Below are 20,752 nucleotides of genomic sequence, written 5' to 3'. Positions count from 1 at the left end.
TCTACAAATGCACAGGACGCGATTCACAAATAAATGCCAGGCAAAGTTGTGGTTGTGACATAAATATATATTTGTGAATATGTTTTTTTATTTGCAAATCTCATTTGATTTATTTGTGAATTTAATTCATGTTTGTGAAACTTTAAGATTTATTTGTGGATCTCATTCTATTTATTTGTCAATATGTTTAATGTTTGTTAATCTCTTTACATTTATTTATGGATCGTAATCTATTTATTTGGAATTAAGCAACAATTCTATCTCCATAGCTTTTTGACAGGCTCTCAGTGTGAGCGCGCTTCTTGAGTACGCGCTCAGAAAAAGCGCATGCAGAACAGCACGTGAGTTAAATGTTTAACCGGTATTGCTTTAAAGCAGATGGAAATAATGTAGTTTTGTGATTGCGCATAAGTGCAGTGTCCCGTGAGAGTAACTCTACCGCTGAGCTAACACTGATGTGAATGCATGTGGCGTTGTACATTATATTGAGACGGAGGGAGGCGCCAGAACTGCAGCTGATAGAATGTCGCTGTAGCACGATACAACGATATTTCTTCAAAAGCAGATCGTGGAGACATTTTAATCGTCCACGATCAAAAATCGTCATATTGCACACCCCTAACTACCAAGTATAATCAACCTCTCACACACAAACAAGCACAACGAAATCACTACACACTATTAAGCGGCTGTGCTATGAACATGCAAAACTGTATCGCACACGTGCTACAGTGGTAAATTTATTCATCGCACAGACCAGTTTTTTCGTAGCACGTGCGACATATATGTCGCACTGTACAGCCCTGTTATAGAATCTTTTTTACATGGTCTTGAGTAGGCCTAGCCTATTTCGTGTTGATTGTAGTCTATAATATTACAGCTCAACACTGACACCTGTCCCTTCATATTTCTTGCCCGTTGCTGCCAGAGCTACATTTAGCGTGCGTGTATGTGCACGAAACTTGAATGACGACCTCTACTGTGACAAATAGCATCTTTATTGTGTCAGTGTCAGTCAAAAACAAGTGAAAGGTGTATTCTTTAGCGTTATTCATTTAGATCCCAGTCATCACAAACGTGATTATTCGTAATTTAACGAATAACAATAATAACTGATAATTTACAACTAATAATCTATCTATCTATCTATCTAAATTATTTAATATTATTAATATAATAATAATAATAATAATTATTATTATTATTATTAATATTAATATTAAAGCTGGTGTTTTGAATAGAATTCCCAAGCCCAGTGTGTAATTCCTGGAGTTATTACATATAAAATGCATGTCTCTTATTTCACCAGGTCTTCCCATATAAAAGGGAATAAACTCATAGAACTCACTAGAGCATCATTCTCTCAAAATCCACTGTCATGGGACACATCATCCAATCTTTTCAGCTGCACTGCATACCATTGCACACATTCGCCTGTTTCAGGCGGTCTGTAGCGAGCCTTGACACATAGGACACATCAGCCAGCAGCGTCGTCCCGCTGTATGAGCTCCACTGTGCGCAGGAGATGCCTGCCAAGTGCCTTTCCAGTTATAGATGGAGAATTTCCTTCAGCTCACAGACATGTGTATGAAGTCAATCTCCACTTTTACATTGCAATATTTCCCTTATCATAAAATTCATCACATAAGTAAGTAATATTCACCCTGTATAATATTGTCTTGTTTCAACAGATACCTTGAGCACAAGGGAAAAGTAATGGGGGGGGGTGTGGAGGGGTTGAAAATGCCATAGCAGGCATAGCACTTTCTCCTTTTGCTGGCTTTGGTCTGCCATATGGAGACATCCCATCAGCAGGCTGTCTCACAGGTAATATACTACATAATACAGTGAAAAGTATTATCATATACGAATTATGGTTAATAAAAAAATTTATGAATAAAAACAAAATTTTGCTAGGCATTACAAAGGTCAAAATCAGAAATTCAGTCATGCTTCTTTGTGAGGATTTTAAATTTTGTCATTTAAATGAAGGTTGCAGTATTGTTACTAATCATTAAATAATAATTAAATAAATATGGCATTTTTCTCCTTTTAGTGCCTGAAACTATTAAAGTGTGTGAGGGTTGTTTATTTATTGCTTGGCTTTTATTATTAGACATAATATTAGACTTTATTTATTATTTGGATTCATTAGACTTAATATTATTAGATATTAATTGATATTAAAATATTTGTGCATAGGAATTCCTCTTCCTTAGTAACAGTTCTTTATTTTTCCATAGGAATCGGTCAAATTAATGGACTTTGGTGCATGTTCATTGCTAATGATGCCACTGTGAAAGGAGGTACAGCGTATCCCATCACAGTTAAAAAGCAAGCTCAGGGCGCAGGTTGTGGCCATGCAGAATCGCTTGCCCTCTGTTTACTTGGTGGACAGTGGTGGCGCATTTCTGCCTCTTCAGGTAACTTGCATCTGTTGCCATGGCGATCTCTGTTATCTCTTAATGGTGCATTAATGGTTGTGCAACTGCTGTATCGACAGTCAGAGATCTTTCCTGAAAGAAACCATGGAGGACGCACCTTTTACAATGAAGCAGTTATGTCAGCATGAAGATTCCTCAGGTATTAAAAGATTTATGCAAAATATTCTTATTAAAAAACAAATATCCATTCCTGGTGAATTATTATTATTATTATTATTGTGTTATTCTTTTATTTGAGTGTACTGGTAAATGTTTGATCTGATGCGATGTAATGTCATTACCTCTAGGTGGCAGTAGTGTGCGGGTCATGCACAGTTGTTGGCGCTTATGTCCCCACTATGTCTGAGGAGGCGGTGATTGTCCACAGGATAGGAACAATATTTTTGGGAGGCCCACCGCTGGTGAAAACTGCAACCGGAGAGGAGGTTTCTCCAGAGGACCTGTGAGGAGCCAGGCTGCACTCAGAGTATGCTGTTTCCTATTTTGGTTGCATTTTCTTATATCTTGTTCTCCAGAGCAGTGGTTTCCTGTATGTCCACAACCATGTTATTAATAGATAAATAATGATGAACATGTGATGGTTAACAGACAGACCAAAACCATCCTGCTTTGCTTCACTGATTGTCAGTCAAGTTTTGGGGGTATATTTAAAGCAGAACAGAGTATTCGGTTCATTTAAAAATATAATATAAAACTATTGACCATAATATTAAAAAAAACACAAATTAAGTGCACCCCTTTAATAATAACAGAATTATAAAGAAAAATAACGGTATTAATATAATACAATATAATATTTACATTTACATTTAGCAGACGCTTTTATCCAAAGCGACTTAGAAATGAGGACAATGGAAGCAATCAAAATCAACAAAAGAGCAAGTCTCAGTTAGCTTAACGCAGTACACATAGCAAGGGTTTTTAAAATAATATAATAAATAAAAAGAAAACAGATAGAATAGAAAAATGCTAATATAATAATTAATATAAATATAATACAAATAAATATAATATAAAAATTATTAAATATAATATTAATTTGGGAGCAGTGTTTCACATGTATCCTGCATAGTTTTGCTTAGCTGATGGAATATAATACACAAATAATATAATAGTTGACCATAATATTAATAAAATGAAATATAATTTTTATTTATAAATACAAAATAATAGTATTAATATATAATATAATAATTGAACTCAATATTAATATTGCAATGATATTATAAATGCATCCGGCACAGTTTTGCTCAGGTGAAATATTTTTTTCTCAATATTTCTCTAATTTAACTGCAAATGTCCTGCCTCCTTGTCTGTATCACTAGAGTGAGCGGCTGTGCGGATCATTTTGCTTCAGCAGAGAATGAGGCATATGAGTATACCAGAAACATCATCGCAACCCTAAATTATGAGCTCCCAGAGGAGGACTGCACTCAGGTTGAGGAGCCCCTGTACAACGTGGACGATCTCATGGGCCTTGCACCCCGTTGCTACAATCACAGCATGGATGTCAGACTGGTAAAGACATGTGCATTTGCATCGTTATGATACCTCCCTCGTCACTGGGTTTGCCAGAATTGAAGGGTAATAGCTTTTGGAGGATGTTTTTAGTAGATGTTTTTAGTTTAATTTGTTATTAGAATAAAGTGAGGCGTTTTGATTATTGTGTAAGTGGCATTTAAAATGTCTTTCTAAAAACTGAAAATAAACCTTTTATCCCACTGTTTAAACATGTTTCTAGGTCACCTCAAGCAATCAGGACACTGCCTTGACAGTAAAATGTTAGACAGTATAATGGTAAATGTAAAGATAAAACAGTTAACCCTGTTAACCTCGAAAATCTGATTTTCATGCTTCTGAATGTCTGACCAATCAGATCTGATCAGGATGTGGATTAAGAGAAGGACTCTTTTTCTACTGAGATTTCAGATCATGGCTAAAGATGGGAACCGATCTCTTCAAGCATCTTTTATTTAATCACACAAAGAGCGTCTCTGAGAGCTGCTTTGTTGTCGTGGCAATCTGAAACTCCTACCAAAAAAATGAATCTACGTCAGAGATGCTCAGATAAAACTGTTATTGAGGGGTTTGTTACGCTGGACAAACACTACTCTGTATTTTTAAACTGATATTTCTTTTGTTACTTTATATTTAATATTTGCTTTCACCTTTATTTAATTGGCAGTGCTTGCTGCCAAAATCACTCAGAGTTTAAAGTCTTTGTTAAATTTATCCCACATTGTTTGTGCTACAGACATGAATTATACCTTTAATTATGTGGCTTGTTGAGAAGATGTAGGTTATTTTTTAATCAACTAGACTTAAAATTTTCACCTGGCAGACAATAAAGTGTGAATAAATCTGAAAAATTGACATCGAATGAGTCATATTTTGGGGGCTAAAATATCATAAAGGCTTTTTACACTTCACTCAGTAAGGAACCACCCAGAAGACTGTAGTTACATGCTAAAAACCACCCTGAACAGCTTAGCAACCACCCAGAACATATTAGCAGAGGGGTTTTGAATTGGCAAACCTCAGTTATGTTTTCCTGTTTCTTTACTATGGTCACATTGAAAGCTGATTTAATTTTTAGTCATCAGATTGGAATCGTGGCAAATAATGGAGAGCTGACACATGAAGCTTCCCTGAAAGGTAGTCATTTTGTTCAGCTGTGTGACCAGAGAGACATTCCCCTCATCTTCCTGCAAAACACAGCACCGGAACCTGCACACACAATCTCACAAGCCAAGGTACAACGGAAGACATTTATATGCTGACTTTCCATCAGTTACAAAGATTCTGTAAAAAGGAAGTCAAATTACTTGTAATTTAATTTAAATATGCATGTGATACACAGAAAACTGTAGTGGTTTCCACTTTGGTACAAAGAAGTGGGTTTTTTAATGGAATGATATCTGGCCCTGCTCACACGGCATCTTGTTTTACTTTGTTACTTGCTCTCTTTCCTCTTTTCTTCACTTCATTCGTCTAAACCTCTTGTTCTCTTTCCCATCCTCCTTAGGCAGAGTCCAACACTAACAGACTGAAGGCTCAGGGTTCCATGATGTCTGCTGTGGCTTGTGCTTCTGTTCCCAAAATTACTGTGGTTATTGGAGGTTGTCATGGAGGTGACAGCTATGCTATGGTCAGTATATAAATCTGATATATATTATTAGATTTTATAAATCTAAAAAACAAACAAAAAACTGAGCAGTTAAAAATGTAAAATCTTTCTGAACACTTTTTTAGTGTGGAAGGGCTTTTGACCCTAATTTCCTGTTCCTGTGGCCCAATGCAAGAGTGTCGATTTTGGCCCCAGGCCACTCAGATGCATTTGTGCTGAAGACTGAAGAGGAAATCACACAGATTAATGAGATGTAAGAGCCAATGTAACAGGATGTCAAATTTATTTGTGACATAGTTTAAGGTCCATAACTGGCTGTTTTAAAGGTGTATTAAAAATGCATAAAATAAATACATATAAATAAATTAAAATATATTTAAAAAATAATTAAAAATGTTGACCTTGTGAAGGTTGGAGGAAGAGAGTTCAGCATTCTTTTCCACTGGCAGACTGTGGGGTGATGGTGTTATTCGACCTCAAGACACCAGAAAGGTAAAAGAGCTAGCAAATTATTATTATTTTTTCTATGTGGTTCAATGATTAATCTTCTATTTGTACATTTGCTATACAAATATGAATGTTGGTTTAATTTTCCCTTTTAATTTTCTCTTAAAAATTAGGTAATTCATCTTGATACCTCATACTTTACAAATTATAGACAAAAAAAAAAAAACACAGAGCACTAGATTTTTCACTGGAAGGCCATAATGAAAAGCAACTGTTGAGGGTTTTAGTGGCATCATTAAAGTAAACCTAAGTGATATTAATTAGAATTAACTAGTGATCCTAGTTAAAACCTCTTTATAATAACCTGGAATATTTCTTTCAAATAAATTCCACTTGTATTGATATTTTGTTATCTAATGCAATTGCATGAATATATTTTTAAGTGTGGTTTAACTGCCCAAATAACTTTTTCATTATTATCTTAAAACATTCACTTTTTTCACAATTTATGGACTTTCTTCAAACTATGGATTGCACTCTTGAAATAACAAAGCTTTATAAAACACATGCTTCATGAAAATGAGGACGCCTTTTCTCAGACTGTAACACTACCTCTGCAGAAACCTCAGTGAATTTTATAAACTCGTATAAGGTGTTTTATTAAAGTAATAAACTAACACATATCTTTATATTTTAATGACACTGTGGCTGTAATCAACAGCAGTGCCTTATCATTGTGATTTTCTGACTGATGTAACAAACACATTTGTACATATGGAATTTTACTTGTGAATAAATAATTTTTCCTTAATGCTGAAGTAAAAAGTTTATTTAAAAAAAAAAGTATTTCCTATAGTACACGTTATCAAAAAGCTGTTGCATTACAAGCATATCAGGTCATATAACTGGCCCATTTAAATGAGCAACAATAACATTAAAGGATTTTACATGTATTATTAAAAAATTTCAAATTTGAAAGTATTGTCTGTTTACTGAAATGGAACGTCATGATTCTGATCCTCTAAGGTTTGTACAGGCCATGAAGAGTGACAGGAATCATGACATCAACCTCTGCACGTGCTATTTCTGTCAGGTCAGTGGCATTGAGTATGAGGAGGAACGCTGGCCTCTGGGTGACTCCTGGTTTCACTACAATACTCAGAAGAACACCTAAGAAAAGCAGAAAGAAGACATTTATATCGAGAATAAACAGATCAGAAATATATATTTTGTTTAGTAAAAGATATGCAATACCATCATCTTCGTCTTTAGCATCAGGGCTTTGCACAAACAGTGGTTCGGATGGATAGGCATCTGGCTCCTGCCATATCCACGTTTCTTTGCTTTTCACATTCAACTTGCAAATCTAAAACCCCACAAAAAGAACACAAATCACAAACACAGAACAAATGTTGAACATGAAGAATGTTTTCAGTATCACGTCACACCCACCCGGTCTGGAACAAAGTGGTTTAACCCAAGTCCGTAAGCGAAGGTGTAATTTTTCCCACAGTATTTTTTGTAGTTAATCTGAGGAAACTCAAAAGCTGAAACACAAACAGAACCCCGAAGAAGAAAAACTTTCAATCTATTTTTTTTTAAATCTACATTAAATTTTAAGTACTGGATATCAATGCAATAGTAATTAAACATATATATATATTTTTTTTATTATAAAAACTGTAATAACTCTGCTGTATTTATGACAATTTCCAAATAAGGAAGGTGCTGAATATTTACCTTGATGCGGTCCAGAGAAAAGAACTTCAGGTTCAAGCCAAACGGTTCCATCACTGCACATGACAGCTGTGGCTGTGGTGTATGGAAGCGAAACTAAATTCTTTCCCTGCTCTTCCTGCAAAAACAACAAAGGAACGAACTAACAGACTGTTGAACAAAGGAATGAACTTTTGCATTGGAAAGATCAAAATGAATGAAACAAACTGAATTCAATGTAATTGTTCCTGAGGTGAAATAGTATCATGATAACTCTTACCCTGTGGATGTCCAGTGGAAGCACGTATCTCCGCACCTCTGGCTGTGGAGCTCTTATGGCTGCTTTTTTGACTTCCTCCCAGTTTTGCCTCACGTTTGCCAAATATAGGTAATTATACACAAAATCATGCCTGTCAATCAAAGAAAGGGGGCCACAGATGATCACTATATTCTAAATTTTGAGCCATTATCAAATTCATGTGCAGAGTGTTTTTTGTTTCATTGATCTATTAGCTAAAGCTTCAATAAAAAAAAGCCTTACCCCTTCCAAGTGCACAGGTCAACCACAATAAAGCCTTGGTCCTCATAACAGTTAATGTGATGGAAAAGATTAAAGGCAGATGTTCTGAATTTGTGGTCTATGTTTTCTCCTGGATTCTTGGTTGCCAGAAGAAACCATGTCTGGGAATGCAGCCAAATGAAGAGGATCAGTTAACGTACAACATTTTTTTTTAAGCCTATAATTAACCTTAGGAACATGATATAATGCCAGCAAGCTCTGACTTACACCCATTTTGTCATTGGACTCAAAGCAGTCCATATAATTTGTCCCTCTGATACTCCAGGAAGTCAGAAATTTCAGTAGATTGATCTTCACAGGAGTCTCAACAAACACAAAGTAGTTCTCTGTCATGCCAAAGCTGTGAAATATATATTATTATATTAATATTTATTTTAATTATGAAGAACAGATTGTTGTTATATTACATTATAGTACTAACCTATGGATGTAGGATGGTTTGAATCTCTCACTGCTTGGAAACTGCACCAAAACCTTTGACTTCTCAATTGGATCAGATTTATCTGATGAAACAAATGATAATAGAAAGTTAAACACCTCCTCAGAATGCATTAATAAGATCCTTTTATGCAAACAAAGCAATATACCAACCTTCTTGTGGTGGAGGGATCTTGACAATGTTGTAGGCCAGTGACATGTTCTTCCCAAAGCAGTTCCCAATGTTATATACAGTGCCGTCTGGTTCAGTATGTGGATGTGCAGTCACACCGTTTACTGAGAGATAATTGCAGAGGTCCACCTATGGGGAAAATAGAGATGTTAAAGGAATAGTTCATCCAAAAATTAGAATTTGCTGAAAACTGAGGCCATCCGAGATGCAGATGTTTCTTCATCGGAACAGATTTGGAGAAAATTTACATCTCATGCATTACATCCTTTGCCATCAGAATGAGAGTACAAATAGCTGATAAAAAGAAAATAATCTATAAGAAATCAACAGGACAATGTTATCTGATGGACTGGAGTCGTGGGGATTACTTATGGATTATGGTGATGTTTTTATCAGCTGTTTAGACTCTCATTTTGATGGCACCCATTCACTGCAGAGGATCCACTGGCGAGCAACTGATGTAATGCAGTGTAAAGCCTGAGGCTTTATGTTCATTTTTAGGTGAACTATTCCTTTAAAGGATTTATGTTATTGTTAATAGCCTCAAAATTGGGCAACAGTGCAAAAGCCTACCTTTTTTATTGTTTCTAGGGTATCAGGATCAACTTTGGTTATGTAGTTGGTTTCCGTGCAGGCATAGAAGTCCTCACCAATAGGGTAGATGTTGACAAGGCAGTTGTCCGTCACCTCAATGCCTTGAAAGTAAGTAAAAAACCTGATGTGAAAAAAAGGAAGTTCCAAAAATAAATGCACCATTAAGAGTACATTTGTTTTCATGGCGTTATTATTCTACTCCCAAATGAAATTGAACAGAAAATACTCTCCAGACCTGGAAAAGATGTTTTTGCATGGATCTGGATATGCAGCGGTGCCAAACTCTGTGATCACAATCCTTTTCTCTGTCATGGCTCTCACATAAGCATCAGTTCTGATAAACCTAAAGTAAAAGGTGCCAGTAAATATTCATTAGATTTAGTAAAATCTCATTTCTTTATTGTGTAAACCACTTTTTTACAAAACAAGTTAGTCCAACACTAGTTATTTCCATTCCAGTAAATTACTGCAAAACATTTAGGTCAAAACTCAATTTGGGTTGCAGTTTATTTATATATTTGGGTATTACTGCACGATAAACACATGAAAATACAGGGGTTTTACCTGCGGTAATAAGTGACATGTCCATCCTTCAGGTCAAACTTGTGCATGAGGGCCTGACCATCAAAAAGGTGGTAAAAAGGTTAATCTCCAATCTCAAAGAGCCCAGGGCCCATACGGAGCAGACTGCCAGTGAGCCAGGCAGGGATATTGCCTGCAGAGAGAGAGACTTTAACCAAACAAATTCTTCAGCCCCCAAATGTCTATAAAACAGCTCCCATATCAAAGGCTACAAGGCATTTACATCGGCCACAGCAGAAGATGCATACACTTTTCCCTTCAATGAAAGCATGGAGAAACTAAATGTGGAAAATTATCAAATTGAAAATGCTTGATTTATAAGATTATAGGCATACAACCTGAGACATGAGCAGGAATGGGCTCAGCTAACTCTTCACATGACTCAAAGATTTTTTTATAGCCACCGGCTGGGTGTTCAAGACTGAATGAAAACAGATGTCCATATTTTTAACATAATGAACTAAAATGAAAAAGAAAACAACTAAACTTATACTAACATACTCATTCGTGAGGCAACTAAACTTATACTAACATACTCATTCGTGAGGCATTTTGCACATTCTTCTAAATTATACATTGCCCAAAGGGAATAAAAATATAAGCTTGAAAGAAACAAATGACTAAGGAAACATCACTTTTAAAAAGAAATATATTTAAAATTAACAATAAATGAAACACGTTTTCCCCTACCAAAAAACATTTGTACAATCTGAGCAGTTCGACTGAGACTGAAAAGTTCCATTACTCACCGGCTGACCATGTTGAAATGAGTTTGAGGTGAGATGATGCCCGTGTGTGTAAACCAGAACTGTTCTGTTCCCAGGAACAGCCACAGAGTCTTAGAACTCCTCCTCCGGCTCTGAAACAAAAAGCCCTTTGTGTTCAGACCAAGAACATTTCCACTCATTTTTACTTTCCTGAAAGACACTACAGAGCAAATGAAGAACACATTTGAACCTGTGGTGAACTGGCTCAATTTGCAGAAAGCTTTATGAATATTTTTTTAAAATTAAGAAATAAATGTAAATAAATAACATCCATAACAAGAATCCACAATATAACAATACAAAAAGTTGCCAATTGCCCATAGTCTTAACAAAAGACATGGGAATGTGGCATGTGAAAAGGCATTCCATTAATCACATTTTCTTTGTTTACTTCCCTGGATGACAAACGATTAGTTTTTTCAGGGTCAGAGTACCATATCATTCATAAACGGAGACTGGATGTGAATACTGGTGAAGGTGCACACAGCAGCACTTCTCACAAGTCAGAGACTACAAAGGCATGCACATATGAATGAACATTCATATCTTTCAAATACTGACAATTCTTCCATAATTAAACACAAACAAACAAAAAATGCTTATTTAAAAAAATGTTTATTGCATAGATCAGAAACAGTATAAGTATTTATGGTGATACAATAAAGTAATAAAAAACATAAAACGTAATGGATTTGGCTCACTTATGCTCATTAACGATACAGTAAAACCATAAATCAATCATTGCCCAAGTTTAGTCTTTCATTCTTAAAATACAAGCCACTGAATCGGCACAATGACTGAGTGCAAGATGATAAAACAAAGAAGAACATAAGCAATGAATAGACAATAATGACTAGAAAGAAAATATGTACATCATAAGAAATGACAACATTAGCACATTTGAGATGAAAAAACAGTGCAAATTAACCCATACTAGCTTCGTAGCCAGGAAACTCCCACATTACACATAAAACCTATATATTTGTCTTTAATAGTGAAGACACCTGAAGATGACACACAAAAAGGTGATCACAGAAAAACAAGGGACTAAAAACTGAAACATAAACAATGTTACAAGACTAAAAATAAAATCTTCATTTTATTTCAAGACGACTCCATGTAAACAGCATGTTAAGCCTATTTGCATAATATTTGCTGAGGGTCCTCTGATTTTTTTGCAGTTATTATGACACTGAATATCTAAAAGCTCCCAATAACTTACAGTAAATCATACACCTTAAATAAATAACATTAAAATAGACATCTGTATTGAAACTGAAATAAAAGTCACTTCACTAGAGAGAAATACCACAAGAAACAAGAAAAAAAAAAAACACTTCAACAAAAGGTACAGTTCAGATTATACTGATGCGTTCCAATGTCAGCCCTTTTACTGCAACAGATCAACTAAAGGTCTTTAAACTCACCCAGGCTCCCAAAATATCATTCACACATGAGCATTTTAAGAGGTATTCAGTTTCGAATACCGAAGGTTTTGGCTTTCTTGATGCTTAACAGCATTGGCGGTTTTATCTTTGGTTTATCTGCAAAAAGCTGAGCTTCACTCTCTGTTGTAGGAAAACGTCTCGAGTAGATGTCAGGATGTTCCTTCTGAAACTGAGAGAAGAAAAAAAAGAAAAAAAAAAGTCGATTTGCTGTTAGGACGTCATAAAATGAACAAACAAACAATAAATCAACACTAAATTTCAATTTGTGTTTAATATTTACTGCTAGAAAATAAAGTAATAAAAATGTTTAAGGCCTTATTTTGTATCCCTTCCGTGGAAACAGCAGGATGTTTATGAGATATGAGAAGTTCAGTAAATAAATACCAGTTTTAGCTTCTTTTTCTTCTCTTTCACAGACATGCTCTTGTCCTTTATGAGACTCTCCAGTAGGTCAGCAAGAGCAGTCTGGGACACAGAGAGTTTCTGCTCTTCAAACTCCTGAGTGCTGATCTGCCTGCAGAATGAGTATGTCGGCATGGCAACACCGGAGCCTCGGAATGTGGTCTGAGATCCAGAACGCATGCAAATGAATGGTGAATAAACAAAATATAATGCAAGAATAAATGAATAAACAGAGGCATCTCTTCTCATGATTAATTTGGTTTAAATACAATTTAACATGTTCTATGTTTAATTCCTCCAATACAATGGCCCTGAAGACATCTATTGTAAATCCATTACAATACAAACAAAAATATCTTTGATTTTACAAACTGAGGGATGAGACAGAATTGCTGACAACAGATGCTTTTGTTTTAACTCAAGTTCTGTCTATTCCTTCATCCTCAGGTTGCAAGTTGCTTTAAATTAAAATGATTTAAAATATACACTGCCGTTCAAAAGTCTGGGGTCAGATTTTTTTTGTGTAAATTAATTCACACTTTATTAACCAAGGATGCATTAATTTGATCAAACGTGACCGTGAAAAGATTTATAATGTTACAAAAGATTCCTATTTCTAATAAATGCTGTTCTTTTTTAACTTTCTATTCATCAAAGAATCATGGAAAAAATATATCAAGATTTTCATAAAGATATTAGGCAAGACCAACTGTTTTTAACATTGATAATAATAAGACATCTTAGACTGATTTCTGAAGGATCATGTGGCACTGAAGACTGGAGTAATAGCTGCTGAAAATTCAGCTTTGCCATCCCAGGAATAAATTACACTTAAAATATATTAAAACAGAGAACAGTTATTTTAAACTATAATAATAATTTCACAATATTATCCTTTTAACTGTATTTTTGATTAAACAAATGCAGCCTTGATGAGCGGAACAGCTTTATCGAAATGTAGTTAATTATAGTTCTATATAGTTAGCATTTTAAACAACACTGCTAATATATTGTTAATATTAAAATAAATATACATTTAAATAAACGTTTTTTCTAAGAAATATACAGTGTGAGTTTAATTTCCATGTGGTTTGTCAGGACTCACCAGTGATTTGAGATAACTGATGTGATCTTCCACAGCATTACGCAGGTACACAGGCACCTCCAGGACCTCCTGATGGTGATCCATGAGAAACGATAACAGCCTTGTAGCCAAGAGCTCGTCCAGATCATCCACCTCCTCACAGCTCAACACACACCTAGAGAACGTCTGCACCAACTGCACACACATAAACGCAAATGTATATGCAATGTGTACGAAAGAACGGGAAAACACTATATTCACTTTAATGTGATTGAGATGATAAAAAACAAAATCCATCTATATAAGCTCTACTGGACTCTTCCTGACCACTGTCCTTGTTCCAATGACATCATGCAGCCGCGGCATGTCCACGTTCTGGCTCATGCGCGAGATCATTCGCAGAAGTAGCTGTAGTTTGCGGCGGCTGGCTGGTGGCAGGAGTAACGTGCAGAGCTGCAGGGCCTCGACGGCCACCCGCTCCAGTGACGGCTGCAATAAACCTGGAACGTGATGTGACCCACATGTAACCGAAATAAACCACAGCACAGGACTAGAAGTTAAATACAAACAAGATGAATACACATAAAACTTAAACATCATGTAGTCAGTACTGATGATCAAATCACACACATTAACTGCTTTCAGCAACACACAGTTTACATGTAATGAAATATCTTGCTACGCTTGGTATGCCTAAGAGAATTCAAATTACAATAACTAACGATAATATGCAGTTGTGGTCAACATTTTACATACACTTTGCAGTATCATTTTTTCTTCTGAAGCATCAATGACTGTTTGAACCTTTTGTAATAGTTGCGTATCCCTCAGTTGTCCTCAGTGTGAAAAGATGAATCTCAAAATCATACAGTCATTGTTGGAAAGGGTTGAAATATGCAAAAGATGCTGGAAAATTTGTCGGACCTGAAGGATTTCCCAGGACTCATGAACAACCATCACAAAACAAAACATAAAAAGCTGTGGATCATCCAGGAAGCAACAATGTATTATTAACCAAGCACATGTAAACTTTTGAACAGGGTCATTTTTATAAATTTAACTATTATTTTCTCTTGTGGACTATATGTAAACATCTTTTATGTGAAATATCTTATTCAGGTCAGTACTAAATAAAAAATAACATGCATTTTGTATGATCCCTCTTATTTTGGTAAAATAATTAACATTCTGCAGATTCTGACTTCAACTGTAACAATCCCATGGGACTCTGCACACAATACTTAGATTTACTTAATTGATTACTAGTTCATTTCCAAATTGAACACAAAAATACTGCACAATTTAAAATAACTGTTTTCTATTTCAATATATTTTCAACTGTAATTTATTCCTGTGATGGTAAAGCTGAATTTTCAGCATCATTACTCCAGTCTTTAGAGTCACATCATTCAGAAATCATCCTAATATGCTGATTGGGTGTTCAAGAAACATTTTGTATTATTATCAACATTTAAAGCAGTTGTGCTGCTTAATATTTTTGTGCAAACTGTGAAACATAGCTTTCAGTATTTTTAGATTAATAGAAAGTTCAAAAGTCTTTGCTGTCACTTTCGAAACCAAACAATGCAAACCGGCTCGTTGGTTGACCCAGTTGGTTAAGACAAAAACTGTCTTGTCACAATAAGAACACTATGTAAGACACAGAGTGACATCTGGCACAAATGTAAGACAGCGAAGCACAGGTCAGAAGTGTTTGGTTTGGTATTTGACCAGTGGTTCGTGAGCTTTATGAGTGTACAGTCAGTGGCCGTTCAGCACCTGACCCTGAGTTGCAAACAGAGTTGACAAGAACAGATGAGTAAACATAAAACATTGGCCCACATCCCGACAAACTTCAACCTTGAATTTTAATAGTACATGAGGTCTACACTGCTCTTAATGCAATGGCACAGCTGACTGTTGATGTAAAGCTCAAGCCATCTGCATGCTACATCCATTACCTGAAGTCATAAGCTGAGTAATTCCTCACTGCCACTCCAGCGTGAGACTAAATATATAACATAAAAAAGTATTATTAGTAGCCAAAGTGTGCCATAGAATTAGTTAGCATTAAAGTGATAGTTCACCCCAAAATTAAAAATCTGTTATATCGTTCCATACCTCTAAGGAGATATTTAGCAAGAAAATAAGAGCAGCTTTTTTCCCTCCTAAGTATCTCTTTTGTGTTCCAAGCAAGAAAGTAAGATATACAGGTTTGGAAAAACATGAGAGTGAGTAAATTTTTGGGTGAACTATCACTTTAAGAATTATAATTCACGTTAGTCTGGCGGGCACAAACAAACACATGCTCAAGCACAAACAGAGAAGAACATCCTCATGGTTCATGTGTGTTTTTCACATGCTCTTACTTTGCTCAGGGTGGCGTGCTAATGGGGCCGAAGGGGGCCGAGTGAGTGCAGGTTTGCTCAGGTCCAGAGAGCTCTGACAGCGTCTGCTAAAGCTTGGACCTGCCCTAATGTCCATGCAACTTCCATGCAAACTGAGCAAACCAGGACCTCGAAGGCCAATGCTGGATGTGGAATCTGGTCTCATGGTAATTTCAGCCACAGGAGCGTGGATGCTAAAGCTGCTAGCAGACATTTCTCTATTCTCCTTTATGTCAAACAAGTTACCGATGCTTCTAGGCCGGGCCCTGGAGGGTCTCTGGTTGGTTCGGCGAAGATCGGAAGGGAGTTGGGTGCTTGTGTTGTTGCTGGAAGTTTGAATACAAGAGTTTATGGACACTAAGGAACCTTGTAGCTCAAATTTGAGGTTTGGGTCTACTGGAGAATCTGTTTGAGAGGATGATTTATCACTGCTGCAGGACTGTAGGCTTTCAGATAATCTGAGAAGTCTGTTCTTTGAACGGTTATCAACAATTCCCTCCAAAGAGCAACTTCTTGACCGAAGCCTGCCATATGGGACTTCTGTTTTGTGAGCCAGAGGAATTTCTAGATAGCTACCGCCCAGCCGGTCTCCATCACTGGCCCTTCTACCTCTAAAAACAGGCTGCTGTGCTCTATGGGTTTCTAACTTAGTCTCTGCTTTTGAACTGAAAACTTCCCTCATGGGCGAATCGGCTTCATCGAAGGCCTCTTTTCTTATTAAGCTCAGCAGGAGGCATTCGGTCGATTTGAACAGGTTGGCAGCGTTCACATTTGGGGTTTTGGCTGGGATCGAATTATTTAATGAGTTATCGCATATCGCATTTTTCTTCAATATCGCACAGCCCTAGAACCAAGCAATACATCAAAGTATTAGCATTAGATTATCTCACTTAATTGTAAGTGACTGCAAACAGGAAGTACTTTTGGTGCAAAGCTGTGTACTACAATGCATGCAAACTATATATGAGACAGATGGTGTGGGGGGAGGTCGGCTTACTGCGTAAGTGTGACATTCTTCCAGATGACTTGAATGTCGTCCTCTGTGAGCTCCCTGCAGTGCTCCGTCTCACCTGAGGATGATCCTATAGCAGATTCTTGTGTTTCTGGATCCACATTTTCCTGTGTGAAATAGCAAGTGGATATTATACATCTGCAATGAAATTTCACATTAACAACACATTTGAAACAACAAAAATTACCAATATTTCTTTGTCAAATTTCTTCGAGCTCCTGAATTTGAAGAAACTCTCCCTGTCCATCATAGATATGCTTTTTTTCCTCAAAACAGGGGCACGGTTAGGAATGGGCTTCAGCGGAGATGTTGATGGAAACCTGAAGCATATTTTAAACCAGAAAACCTCGTTTCTCAATTTCTTTTTAAACCAAATTTCTCAAAAACATCCACTTTATCATACCTGTACAGCTGACTGTTGTCCTCCAGGTCTTCCATGCCCCATCTACCTTTCACATCTTCAATAACATGGTTCTTCAAGAACTTTTTCAGCAGCTGGATTGTCTGATGTCTGGTGACCTCGGGTCCAAAATTGCTGTTGTTCTTCAGGAGTTCATGTAACCAGTCCACAGCTGCTGATGCAGTGAAGCAGTTCATGTAAACTCTGAAGTGCTGCCGGTGCTTCTTCAAAGGCATCCCAGCCCGGAAAAGCTTGGTTACTTCATTCCACTGGAAAATAAAGGGTTAATATCACATGAGGAGCTTGCAATCACTTAATTCAAAATTCAATGACTGGTAGAAAAATTTAAAAGTTTCATAGAGTAATATTGTTGTCACTCTTTTTTGTTGTTGTTCAAAATGTATTCACAATTAACATTAAATATACAGTACAAGTAGTAAAAATAAATGATGAAGGAATGATAAACAGTTTTAATGTGAACTTCATATAGAAAAAGTCTTTTAGCTGATTCAAGGAACACTCAATAAAAAATAAAACACTTCTTTAGATCACAAATAACAACTCAAAGTGCTTTACATACAAATATATGTGGATGATAAAACTGACATGCAGGTCATTGGCCTTGTAAACTAGTGTGATACATCAGCAGACCATATTTGATCAAATAAGGCAGGAGAGACTCACCAGTTTAGTGGCCCTGTATGGACCTGGGGTGACGATGTGAGAACTCATTGAAAAGATCGCGATGTGTTCCTACATATACGTAAGTTTATTTTTGATTTGTTGAATGCATCCATAGGCTATATTCAATAAGATTACCGAATATATGAATAGGTGAACTCGCACATTGAATTTTCGCTGGCTGTGTAAATAGACAACCCGAGGATGTTTCGATTCACACACCCGTTTAAAATTACGACGCGAACTTCTCGGAAGATTGTGATTGGACGGTTTGTTTAGTCACGTGATCGATATGGCGCCATACATTGGTTGTTCCTTGGTGACAGAATTGGCTGTCAAAATATTGGTCTGAATAATGCTATTTTTCCATTACTCTAAATTGTTGTGGAAAGACTTTTCTTTATTTGATAATGAGAATATTGATAAAGAATTTTCTTTACTTTGGTAAAATGTATTGTTTGGATTTGTTAATTGGAAAAAAGGTGCATTTACAGAAAAACTAAATATACTTAATCTTCTTGTCTTGTTAACAAAATTTTATATACATAAATGTAAATTATCAAGTCAGAACATTTTTTGTTTAGCTTGCTGAAATACAGCATTACTTTGGGACTATATCTTTTGCTTTGAATGTGATGTGTTCTGTTTAATTATATAGCCCTATCTTGTATTTTTTTTTCATTATAATTTTTTTTTATTATTTTATATTTTTGAATTTTAACTGCTTCCTTATTTGTTGACATAATGTTCTCATAAAAAATAAACAAATAAAAATGCAATTTTTTTTCCTTAAAAGAAATGTTCAAGAAAGGTTATATTATAAATAACATTTTACAAACATTTTATAAACTGCAACTGGTCAAATTATAAAAATAATAAACTAAGAAAATGTAAAACGCGGTGCAAAAGAAAGGCTAATAAAACAATATACAGCACAAAACGAAAAAAAGTGTTATTTCACTTATTTATTATTTATCTTATTTTATTAATAACATTTCATGCTGCAGAAAAATATAGTTAACAGCGATAAAATTTAATGGCCAGTAATGCTGAATTCAAAATAAAAGACCTTATTACATATATTTAAAGAGATTGAAAAGTTTTATAGTTACAAATTACTATTTTTGGGTCCACTGTTTCCTTTTCAATAATATGCAGTTTCCGTTCTGAGTTAAGCCCCGTTCACACCAAGAACGATAACTATAAAGATAACTATAAAGATAACGATATTAGCGTCCACACCAGCGAACGATATCGTCTGTTTATTCTAAGCGCATGTGCGTCTGCCGCTTTAAATTCTCGAGCTTGTTGTAGCAGGGTGGATTCTGATTGGCTGTCAATGTTTGTATCGTTCATCAGCTGGAAAAAAAATCGTTTTGAAAGTGATCACAACGATATCGTTCCTCTGTATCGTTATTGTTATAGTTGTGGTGTGAACTATGCTATTCTTTAATATTGAATTACATTAAAGATAGTTGAAAAAGAAAAATTTCAGTTTCCTCATTTACTCTCCCTCAAGTTTTTCCGAACTTGTATGAGTTTCTGGATGATATTTTGAATGTTGGTAAGCAAATTGCTGGCACCCATTGACTTCCATAGTATTTTTGTCTTCCATACTATGGACGTCAATGGCTACAGTTAACTGTTTGGTTACCAACATTCTTCAGAATATATTTTTTTTATGTTCAGCAGAAGAAAGAAACTCACAGGTTTGGAACAACTTGAGGGTGAGTAAAGCCTCGTTCACACCAAGAACGATAACTATAAAGATAACGATATTAGCGTCCACACCAGCGAACGATATCGTCTGTAAGCGCACACTCGTCTGCTGCTAAATTCTCGAGCTCGTTATAGCAGGATGGATTCTGATTGGCTGTCAATGTTTGTATCGTTCATCAGCTGGAAAAAAATCGTTCTGGAAGTGATTCCAACGATATCGTTTCTCTGTGCCTTTATCGTTATAGTCGTGGTGTGAACTCTGCTATTCTTTAATATTGAGAACGATTTTTAGAACTATACATTTATCGTTATCTTTATAGTTATCGTGCTTGGTGTGAACGGGCCTTTAGACGAAAGAATAAACGACTACAATTCCCACATTGCAATGCAAACACAAGTAAAGAGTTTCACTTCCGCTTTAATTGCTTAGGTGTTTCTGGCGACAGTTTCCGACTCAAAACTGCTCGGCAAATATTGAAAGGTTTATCTGGTGGGTGCTCGTTTTTGTATAAACAGATCACACTGAACAACATGCTCTATATACTAATATGTATGAAAAGTTACTATAGTGTGATTTTCATTCATTATTGGTGGTGTAGAACAGTTGCTAGAAAGATGTGTTGCTAGCTTTTAGCTGTCAGTGCTGCCTATCGAACTTGGTTAGAGAACTGTAACTGGTTTAACCGTTGTATCAAATAAGTGAAAAAAAAAAAAAAAAAAAATAAAAATAATATATATATATATATATATAT

The 20,752-nt window shown here is 35.8% G+C and overlaps 3 protein-coding genes and 1 pseudogene across 4 annotated transcripts in view; 2 read left to right on the top strand and 2 right to left on the bottom strand.

The window, feature by feature from the left end:
• The first annotated feature begins 1,554 nt into the window (after nucleotides 1-1,554).
• LOC107743885 (methylcrotonoyl-CoA carboxylase beta chain, mitochondrial-like) lies at nucleotides 1,555-6,650 on the top strand (annotated as a pseudogene).
• A 207-nt stretch (nucleotides 6,651-6,857) lies between these two features.
• Nucleotides 6,858-10,894, bottom strand: LOC107743896 (retinal Mueller cells isomerohydrolase-like). 2 transcript variants are annotated; one of them, XM_016557345.1, is made up of 14 exons: nucleotides 10,850-10,894; nucleotides 10,439-10,521; nucleotides 10,083-10,233; nucleotides 9,754-9,861; nucleotides 9,498-9,639; nucleotides 8,906-9,053; nucleotides 8,736-8,817; nucleotides 8,522-8,654; nucleotides 8,276-8,415; nucleotides 8,015-8,144; nucleotides 7,759-7,873; nucleotides 7,471-7,565; nucleotides 7,273-7,384; nucleotides 6,858-7,188 (listed from the first exon to the last, which is right to left on the bottom strand). In XM_016557345.1, the coding sequence occupies exons 3-14, from the start codon at nucleotides 10,127-10,129 to the stop codon at nucleotides 7,040-7,042; spliced, it is 1,401 nt and encodes a 466-aa protein (XP_016412831.1). In that variant the 5' UTR covers nucleotides 10,130-10,233; nucleotides 10,439-10,521; nucleotides 10,850-10,894; the 3' UTR covers nucleotides 6,858-7,039. The 2 variants fall into 2 exon arrangements, with proteins under 2 accessions (XP_016412831.1, XP_016412832.1); XM_016557346.1 differs by lacking the exon at nucleotides 10,439-10,521 and having other exon boundaries at nucleotides 10,850-10,874.
• A 600-nt stretch (nucleotides 10,895-11,494) lies between these two features.
• On the bottom strand, nucleotides 11,495-18,517 carry LOC107743884 (DEP domain-containing protein 1A-like). The gene is made up of 10 exons (XM_016557337.1): nucleotides 18,285-18,517; nucleotides 17,604-17,869; nucleotides 17,388-17,520; nucleotides 17,186-17,307; nucleotides 17,079-17,092; nucleotides 16,171-16,971; nucleotides 14,129-14,301; nucleotides 13,823-13,996; nucleotides 12,700-12,879; nucleotides 11,495-12,484 (listed from the first exon to the last, which is right to left on the bottom strand). The coding sequence occupies exons 1-10, from the start codon at nucleotides 18,330-18,332 to the stop codon at nucleotides 12,341-12,343; spliced, it is 2,055 nt and encodes a 684-aa protein (XP_016412823.1). The 5' UTR covers nucleotides 18,333-18,517; the 3' UTR covers nucleotides 11,495-12,340.
• A 1,811-nt stretch (nucleotides 18,518-20,328) lies between these two features.
• Nucleotides 20,329-20,752, top strand: part of LOC107743895 (small integral membrane protein 15-like) — a 2,605-nt gene continuing 2,181 nt past the window's right edge. The window contains exon 1 of the mRNA XM_016557344.1: nucleotides 20,329-20,490. The gene's annotated coding sequence lies outside the window, so the exon portion shown is untranslated. The remainder of the gene's footprint in view (nucleotides 20,491-20,752) is intronic.

Source organism: Sinocyclocheilus rhinocerous, unplaced genomic scaffold, assembly GCF_001515625.1.
Source record: "Sinocyclocheilus rhinocerous isolate Xijiao unplaced genomic scaffold, SAMN03320098_v1.1 scaffold377, whole genome shotgun sequence".
In the NCBI taxonomy this organism is placed as follows: domain Eukaryota; kingdom Metazoa; phylum Chordata; class Actinopteri; order Cypriniformes; family Cyprinidae; genus Sinocyclocheilus; species Sinocyclocheilus rhinocerous.
Note: the sequence above shows the minus strand (reverse complement) of the source record. Positions and strands in the feature narration are given on the sequence as shown.

Excerpts from the sequence above, each read along its gene's own strand:
- LOC107743896 (XM_016557345.1), bottom strand. The coding sequence starts at position 10,129 with ATGCACAAGTTTGACCTGAAGGATGGACATGTCACTTATTACCGCAG. Across the intron at positions 9,054-9,497 it reads CCCTAGAAACAATAAAAAAG|GTGGACCTCTGCAATTATCT; the intron begins GTAGGCTTTTGC and ends TTTTCCCCATAG. Across the intron at positions 8,818-8,905 it reads GATCCCTCCACCACAAGAAG|ATAAATCTGATCCAATTGAG; the intron begins GTTGGTATATTG and ends TTGTTTCATCAG.
- LOC107743884 (XM_016557337.1), bottom strand. The coding sequence starts at position 18,332 with ATGAGTTCTCACATCGTCACCCCAGGTCCATACAGGGCCACTAAACTG. Across the intron at positions 14,302-16,170 it reads AGCACGCCACCCTGAGCAAA|GTTTATTGCAGCCGTCACTG; the intron begins GTAAGAGCATGT and ends ATCACGTTCCAG. Across the intron at positions 12,880-13,822 it reads TCAGTTATCTCAAATCACTG|ACCACATTCCGAGGCTCCGG; the intron begins GTGAGTCCTGAC and ends TCTGGATCTCAG.